General features: G+C 33.3%; 1 protein-coding gene across 1 annotated transcript; it reads right to left on the minus strand.

Annotated features, from left to right (window-relative positions):
- Positions 1 to 599: 599 nt before the first annotated feature.
- LOC139503435 (uncharacterized) lies at positions 600 to 1,889 on the minus strand. Its single transcript, XM_071293215.1, has one exon. The coding sequence runs from the start codon at positions 1,887 to 1,889 to the stop codon at positions 600 to 602; it is 1,290 nt and encodes a 429-aa protein (XP_071149316.1).
- Positions 1,890 to 9,723: the final 7,834 nt, after the last annotated feature.

Here is a 9,723-nt window from a genome sequence, read left to right on the forward strand (position 1 = left end):
TTAGACGAAATATAATTTTCTCTAAAATTTCGAAAGTAATAGGTAATCTTTTCTTGTCATTTGGTTTTTGAAGTTTTTGACAGAGTTCAAAATGTAGGAGAGTCTATCTAAGTGTGTGTTGTTGTCAGATTCTAAGGGATCCTTACAATTATTTTTTAAATATTTGTATCTTATTCCACATAAATACAATTTTATGGTAGAATACTGTAGTTTCAAAAAATGGAAACAATATGCAGTAAAATAAATCAAAATGTCTTCTGAAATAGGTGGTAGGTAATTAAATTTAAAATTGTTCAGCAACATAAATCTCTCAAAATGTTTAAATCCAGTTTCATATGCACTTCTTGTTTTGCTTGCAATAGCAATATCCCAAAGTTGATGAACTATTTTGTTCAGGACCACATTACTTCTGAACTGGGTGGGCACTGATGAGGTTGAAGTGCTGCATTTGGAGCCAGCCTGCGGAAACGGTCCATCTGAAATCGAGACAAAACGTCACTTATTTCATTTTCATATCCTGGTACATGTTTTGCACTGAAATGAAAGTTATATTTACAGGCACACCATGTTAATTGTCGCATTAAACTCATGATCTGTAATCATTTAGAGCGACCTTTTTTCACTATTGCAACTGTTGCCTCATTATCACACCAGAAAAGAATACGTTTTTTAGACCACTTGGAACCCCATAGAATAGCTGCCACTACAATAGGATACAGTTCCAGGAAAGCATTTGAATATTTTTTCTCAACTGGTAATTCCAAATTTCCTGACCATGAAGAAGAAAACCATTCTCCTTTATGATAACCACCGAAGCCTTTAGTTGATGATGCATCTGTAAAGAGTTCCATGTCGAAGCTTGAAATGTAATCTTTATTGTAAAACATATTTACTCCATTCCAATTGCTAAGAAAACGCAACCAAAAGTATAAATCTGTTCGGCACTCCTTAGTTAGGTGAACATAATGGTGCAGATCATTGACGGTACAGGACAGATTAATAAGATATGAAACAAAGGTTCGACCAGGAAGAATCACCCTTGAAGCAAAATTTAGATGACCTAAAAGCTGTAAAAGTTCCCTTTTAGTGCATTTTCTTTTCCTATAAATTTTTGAGATGAACTCACAAATACGTTCAACTTTATTAGTTGGTAGTCGAGCTTCCATTTTTTCAGTGTCCAGTATAATACCCAGATACTCCAAACATTTGACAGGACCTATAGTTTTGTGACTAGCTACTGGTATGTTAAGCTTTTTAAAAATCATCATCATAATTGCCATTGTTCTTTCTCCATCTGCTGATGGTGAATCAATGGTCAAAAAGTCATCAAGCAAATGTAATATGTTTAGAATTTTGTAATTTTGTGTTGCTATGTGGCAAATAGCTTGGGACACATGATCAAAAATTTTTGGGCTGGAACGACAACCAAAGGTTAATCTAACAAAACAATAATACATCTCACACCATTTTATACAGAAAAATGGCCACTGGCTTGGAAAGATAGGACAAATTTTGAATGCGTCTGAAATATCGAATTTACAAAGCCAGGAGTTCCTTCCTAGACGCAAAATTATATCAATGGCATCATCTATCTTGACATAGGACATTGAACAATTATTTTTATTAATCAAATCATTTATGCTTGAATGTTCATCATCATTGTGAGGGGAGGATAAATCTAATATTAAGCGTTTTTTGTTTGAGTATTTCCCCTCTGCTATCCCTATGGGACTAACCCTATAATTCGGAAAGGGGAGGTTGTTAAAAGGCCCATACATGTATCCTCTCTCTACCTCAACTGATATTAAGGCACTTATAATTTCTGGTTGTGACCTTGCTGAAAAACTATTTCTGCATTCTTCTGTAGGTAAATTTACTTCTGATATCATAGTATCAAAACCCTTTCGTAGACCATTACATAAATATTTTACAAATGATTTGTCAGAATAACTTAATAGTTCAATTTCGAGCTTATCCACATTAATTGGGGAAGTAGCTTCCTTTGGAAAGTCCTCTAATACTAGTCATGTTTTAAAATTTTTCCCACTATTCTCAGATGAAATAGGTAAAAGGGGTTTCGCAAGTGAATTCTGCTCTCCACCTTTGTTTGAGACTCTGCAATTTGGTAGGGAGTGGTTAGATAGGTTACACTTAGAACAATTGATCCTTGTGCACCCCCTGGCAGTGTTGAAATTGTTGCAAACCTCTTCCCCCTTGAAATATACACGTGTTCTGCCATTTTTGTCTAACTTATCGGATGAAGGACCTGAATCAATGGAAGCTTCAAACTGCCTTTAATTTTTGTTAAAATGTGACTGGTAATTCCCAGAAGTTTGTAATGAACAGAAAGCTGTGGTATGATCTGCCATATTACAGGTTTTACTAATGTTTATGCTAGCCCCAGCTGTAACTAAATTTAAAATATCACGATCCCTTTTACTCCAATCAATGTTTACAAACTTTTCTCTTAACAAAGTTGCAGCTTTTGCAGAGAACATTTTATGGTAATCATAAAACTTATCTCCAAAAAAGTTGCATATATCAATGATGTCGTCTTGATATGCGTCCAATTCGGCACGCCTATCTGGGAAAACAGTTGTCATAACCCTTTTAAATTTTCCAAAAGCCCTAATAAATTCCTGCAAAGACAACTTTCTGTTCCAACGTGGATCAGGCTTACCTGAAACATTTAATTCTATACCATTAGCCAAAATATTATTTGTTTGGGGACATTCATATTTTGGTATTAACAGAGATGCCAAGTTAATATCCTTACCCTCAATGATCTGTTTTTGAAGAATAGGAGAAATGATATCCACATTTGAAAAAGAATCTGAGCGCACTCCTTGAAATCAATGTTGAGTAGATGAGTCTCGGGCATCTAACTGCTGTACGGTTGGAGACGGATAAATCAAATCCTGTTGTAATCCTGTTTGAAATATGGGAATATTCGGAACTTGATCCATGTGATTAGTTGTAGAACTTTGAGCTTTATACCATTGCTGAAGGTTGAATCCACTGCTGTCAGTATTAGTCCCTTTGTTTAAATTCTGGTTAAAATGATTCAAACTTTGTTGAAAGCCACTGAAACAATGTGCCAGCATGGTAGACATTGTAGCCATACTGTTGAAATTAGAGTTCTGCATTGGAATGTCATTGGTAATTCCACCTGTATTACTGCTTGTTACTTGATGGTTTACACTCATTGTGTCCTGTTCTGCCAAGGAAGTATTGGGAACAGGAATATTGTTTATGTCCAAAGAGGCTAAAGGTTGTACATTGGTCCCACTGTCTGTTACAGCTACTTCAGGTTCTGTACTCAACGGATTGGATGTATCATTGTCAGAAATAGTCCTGTTTTGTTGAATTTGTGGTGTAGTAATCCCACTTGTGTTAGAATTTTCGATATATAGTTGTTTTAATACCGATTTGGGTAAAGAACTTGGAGTTTTTATGCCTTTTTTGTCCAATTCTTCTCGAAATTTTTGTGAAGTCCAGTTGGATGGATTGTTTAAATCCCATTGTCTATCAGAAATAGCTGAATTTGCATATGGAGTAACTCTATTCCTTCTTGTGCGAACACCTTTTCCTCTGCCAGACATTATGTCACGAGTGAATAAAATAATCCAAATTATAAGTAGTTGTTTAAATTAAATAATAAATTAAATAATAGCACTGTAAAACTATATCAACTAGTCAAGCCTGCTATGAACCAAAAAAGTGATTATACAAAGACCATGCATATGGCTTCACACACAGATAGGGTACATCAATCAACAGTGGGAGGAGTCTGGCCTCACTGACCTTTAGATAATGTACTAATTGTTGTGTAATTATTTTCTATAAGATCTGGTATCATAATCTGCATTTCTTCACCAACTGTGATTGTTTATGACATGTATCTGATTAAGAAAAGATTAGAGTGTGCCTCCTAGTGAGATTCCAGTTGTAACTTCAAAGTGTCAAATGCCAGGGATTTAACCTCAAGATGTACTAAGTGGTCTGTGTATGTTAATTAAAAGTATCAATAATGTCAGCATCTTTATTATCACATTAATTATTAAGTGTAAGCTGGAATGTCAGTTTGTATAAACAGTACTTATATTATTATATATAAGTACCATATTAAGACATTTTTAGAAGTTATCTTCCAAGTCGATATTTTGCTGTTCAGTAATAGTTATAGTTATCCCATTAGGTTCAAATACTTATATGGTCCGGAACACTCACGTTAGATTGTTGACATCACGTATATATAATGTACATGCAATTTTGAAGATGTGAGAAAAAGAATATATACAAATGAACGATACTTGTTTCATGATAAAATGCTAGTGTTGATACACCATGTGCCTTGAAAGTACTTAATTTGAGCCTTTATTTAATAGTTTTTATACGCAAACACATAACATATTTAGCTATAAGAAAAGTGTATAATTACTCGATAAAAACAGGACACACTCGAAAAATTCCGGACATGAAAAACTTCATTTAGTCTCAAATGTCGTTTTCCATGCAATAACAATAGTTTTTGTAAAGTGTCTGTGTATCTAAGGATATATAGATTCCCTGTATGCATTTCCGTCGACATTTGCATTGGTATGTGTAAGAAAATAGCTTTATTCGGTATTTTGGATTAAAAGCATTTTAAGGCTAAATTTAACTTTTTAAACGAAAAGCAATGTCAAAATGGTATTATCTTTATATCTCAAATGCTAACATATCATGTTTATCCTTGTATATCAAACTCAAGCTTCTATATCACGTCTTGTTAGAAAAGAAATCTGTTTGTTTACATTTTTGATCATATTCACTCGAAAAAAAGTGGTCACACTCGAATAAGACCGATCAAATCACTCAAAAAACCACGATCCTAGCCGGACACTATACCTACCGCGAAAAGTATAACATGATAACCTAATCATTTATGAAATTAAGGAGATGTGGTGTGCTTGTCAATTGGAAACGAAAAAATCATAGAGAAAGTATAACAGGTAACCAAACAGAAAAAAAACTATATCGTGTGATGAGGCCATGAAATAAAAAAATGAGAATCAATAGATAGGGAAAACTATCAGTTTGATATATAAAAAAGAAGATGTGGTATGATTGCCAATGAGACAACTATCCACAAAAGACAAAAATGACACAGACATTAACAACTACAGGTCACCGTACGGCCTTCAACAATGAGCAAAGCCCATACCGCATAGTCAGCTATAATAGGCCCCGATAAGACAACGTAAATCAAGCTGTTACATTAACAGAGATTAATTATTACACTTCATGTTGTCTTATTTACCAAAAATAGTAACAAAGGGATATTTCGCTCAATGTCAATTTAAAGTCACGTCACTTTTTCTTACATATTTCTTATGTTAATATGTGAATAGCTATTTAACGCGATTTTTAGCTGCAGTGTAAAAACAATATCAAGTCAATGTCAGAAAATAACAACAGTTTCTTAGCTTCATACAAAAATGTTGATATTTGTCAGACATTGACCTATTATTGTTTATATATATAAAAAAAAAGATGATGTAGAATGATGGCCAATGAGATAACTGTCCACAAAAGACCAAAAGGACACGAAGATTAACAACTATAGGTCACCGTACGGCCTTCAACAATGAGCACAGCCCATACCGCATAGTCAGTTACAAAAGGCCCCGAAATGACAATGTTAAACAATTCAAACGAGAAAACTAACGGCCTTATTTATGTACTAAAAATGAACGAAAAAACAAATATGTTACACATTAACAAACGACAACAACTGAATTACAGGCTCCTGACTTGGAACATGCACCTGCATACATAATGTGGCGGGGTTTAACATGTTAGCGGGATTTCAACCCTCTCCTAACCTGGAACAGTGGTAAAACAGTACAACATAAGAACGAACTATAAACATCAGTTGAAAAAGGCTTAACTCATCAGATGGACAAAAATACAAGTTGACAGATATGTATGTATGAGGGAATTATCCCTTAAACCTGGAACAGTGGTGTAATAACACAACATAAGAAAAACTGTAAAATATCCAATGAAAAATGCCTCGACATATAAAGATTTGTAGACAAAAATGTTAAAAAGTGAGAGCTTTAGCTAGCTATAAAACCAGGTTTAATCCACCATTTCTACATAAGAAAATGCCAGTAACAAGTCAGGAATATGACAGTAGCTTTCCATTCGTTTGATGTGTGTGAGCTTTTTGTTTTTGCCATTTGATTTGGGATTTTCTGTTTTTAATTTTCCTCGTCGCTCGGTATTTTTATGAATTTACTTTCTACAACTAACAAACTGACAATAAAGAACGTTTCGTCTTCATACCAATCAACATTTGGGTTCTTATAAACAGTTGAAATATCAAATGCCTCTGTGTAGACAAACTTTATCGCGTCAAATGATAGTGTTCATTTCATGAAACCTATTGTAAACTAGTTTACAAAAGGCGACTTTTGGTGTCACATGGCATCAAGACGTTTCGCTAATTGTAAGAAGAGGTCGGCCCATTTCAAGCATATCTGCGTATACACTTACTTGATAGACGAGTAAAGATGAAAACGTACAAAAGAAATACCGAGTTTTTGTAGCATGCAATCAAAATTGTAAAGATATTAAGGATAGTTGATGTAGTTGATAGGTGTTACAAGAATGAATCAAGAAAATGTTGTTAAGTTGTTTTTTGTACCAACGCAAGCGCTCTTATAAACAATTTCCTCCTTGACAAAGGGACTGTACTCACCATTAAACCAATTTAAATTAAAAAAAAACCGGTCGTTTTGATCTGAATTGCTCTTAAAAGACTGAAAAATGAAATATTAGGTCCCATACATGCATTACTGTTCAGATAATACCTTTACAGTCAATCGTGCACAAATATCTGAACAGAACTGAATTCACAACAAAAAGTTACGTTGAAAAATTAGTTAAACTCTTAAAGAAACTTAGGGTTAAAAAGTGTTGTTGCAAGAGTTCTAAACATTCAGAGAGCATGATACCCTCTCTTTACATGAGTCATCAGTTTTAACGTCCGTATTCTGACCAGACGTGGTTGCGTATTTATACATCCAGCATATTGGAAAGGGGTTTACTGCCTGTCGGATAGACAAGGACAATATTTCGATAGCTCAGCCACCATTGGGGTAATAAACCAAAGAAATAGAACTAATATATAGGACTCTAAAGTGCGATGGGGACGCTAAATTACGATGGTCAGGCTAAAGTGCGATGGTATACGTTTAAGTGCGATTCCTCAATACGTTAAAGTACTATGGTCTGCGAAAATACAGGCGTAAGAAACGTAGTTTGATTATGACGTTAACAATCGTTTATACAAACTTAAGATGACTAAAGCAAAGATGTTTTATTTTGGTAGCTGGAAGAAGAACGTCCTGCAGTCGACCGTTTTACTTTAGGCTCTATAGATAATGCAAGTAGAATTCACACGAATATCCTGTATCCTGATTTTATTGGAAGCGAACAGATTCATTTGAATCATGGTTTATATTGCAGTTTTTCATGCGGTCCCTGTTAGAATATTGTCGATTTTATTGAAAAGTAACGTTGGCAAAATAATTCTTTCTCATTTAAATTAAAGCTTAAACAAGTAAATGTTACATAATAATTCTGAGAATTCAATGAATTTTGTACTTATAATTCACAATGACGACTGAATGAGAGGTTTCCTCGTTAGTGATAGACTGTGTAAACGGCAAGGTACACACATTATTTAAATAATTAATATGCATGAATTGTTAAAAATTCATTTACAGGCAGAAGAAAAAAATGTTTGTGACACCATATTTCTTGATAGGTTCTCTGAATTAAGAAACATTCACTTAAGGCTGCTGGTAAATTATAAAGCAAATTACATATGTCATGCCTTAGCATACTAGCTTTTGCAAAAAGACTATATTTTTTTTAATATCCATGTTCTTTAACGTTTTAACCCTATACCATTACTCTTTTGGTTCATTGCACTTTAGCGTAATATTAAATTGTGCTTTAGTAAACAAACAACCATCGGACTTTAGCGTGATACACCATCGTAATTTTAAGTACAAAGAAGAATTTGCAAATCTTTGAATTAAATGCATATTAACAGTTTAATCATGTTAATTAAGGGACCTCTTGTTTGATTTTTGAAAGTAACTGTTTGTCTCAATATGGCTAGGTTCTCTTTTGGCTATATGCATATTTTATCATTTATTTGTTATTTAATGTGTTATCCAAGACAAAGACGAAAGACGTCAAAGGGATTAAAACTGATATTTATCATTCTCAAAAAATAATTTCAGTAAAGTATAGAAGTTTTAACAAAACTGCAGAACTCATAAATAAATTAAAAAAAGAGAAGTTCATACAAAAGGACAAAATTAAATACTATTGTTCAAGATGTGGCATTAAATTTTCTGATTGAATTTGCTCTTTTAACCTAGTGTTCATTCTAGAAAAAATCATTAAAGTATAAATGTTTTAACAAAACTATCAGACTACAGGGTACATTAAAATAGGTGAAGTTCATAAACATTTACAAATCAAATGCCATCAAACAACGGAGCAAGTAAAAACAACTTCAATATTTCTGACTTGCTACAGGCATTTCCGAAGAAAAAAGAGGGTTAATTTTTATTTCATTGCTAGCTAAACATATGTATTTCACTTAAATAATTAATAACTACAACAATGTACCTTAGTTATAACGAAAGAGACAAAATGCAGTTCTTCCTTGAAGTTTTGGCTGCTGGATCTTAATTTATGTAACATTAACCTTTTTATGTCTGCTTGGGTTGCTTACCCTATTTTGTTTTAAGAAAACTGTCATTCATTAGGATGTTTAGCTAGCAATGAAATAAAAATAAACCCTTTTTTTTTCTTCGGGAATTCCTGTAGCAAGTCAGAAATATTGCATTAATCTTCTGAACACACAATAAATATTGAAATAAAAAATATTAAAATTTAAAAGCGCATGCTTGATGAAAAAGAAAATAATTACAATTCTCAAGTATGTGTTCAGCAGAAAAAAAACAATAGAATAAAATATCAGCAATTACTCGAACGAAATTGAAAGTAATTGAAAAGTATTTCGTTATTACATGACAAAAGGTCTATGTATCTAAATGCTTTCAATTACATGTAATTGACAATATCCTCAATTTGACTTACTTTAAATTACTTTTGTAGTTTTAATTAATTACGAGTAATAAGAATTTATATTTTCATTACATCAACCCTCAGAGTTATTGCTTGTCAGCTCTAGTTGGTGAACGAATGTCTTTGCGTACGGGCATTCAATTGTGACAGGGACAAATTAGAAATATATTTTAATGTCAATTTTTATGTATTTGTAAAAAAGATGATGTGGTATGAATGTCAATGAGACATCTATCCACAAAAGACCAAAATGACACAGACATTAACAACTATAGGTCACCGTACGGCCTTCAACAATGAGCAAAGCCCATACCGCATAGTCAGCATGCAGCAGTTGTACTTATTCCCGAGTTTAAGTCAGAAACCCGTTAATGGATTTACCAAATCCATCTAAGGTCAGCTATGACTGAAGAAGTAAACACTTAGTGTCATAATATTATCTTAATTTAAAAACGATTGATTTCAGAAAGGTTGGTGATAAGTCATATCAGTACCAGATTACAGTCTACTGAGTTCGCCACACCCTCCGGGACTAATAGTCCACCATCATAAGTATCAACCAAG

The sequence above is a fragment of the Mytilus edulis genome, chromosome 14 (assembly GCF_963676685.1).
Source record: "Mytilus edulis chromosome 14, xbMytEdul2.2, whole genome shotgun sequence".
Taxonomy (NCBI): domain Eukaryota; kingdom Metazoa; phylum Mollusca; class Bivalvia; order Mytilida; family Mytilidae; genus Mytilus; species Mytilus edulis.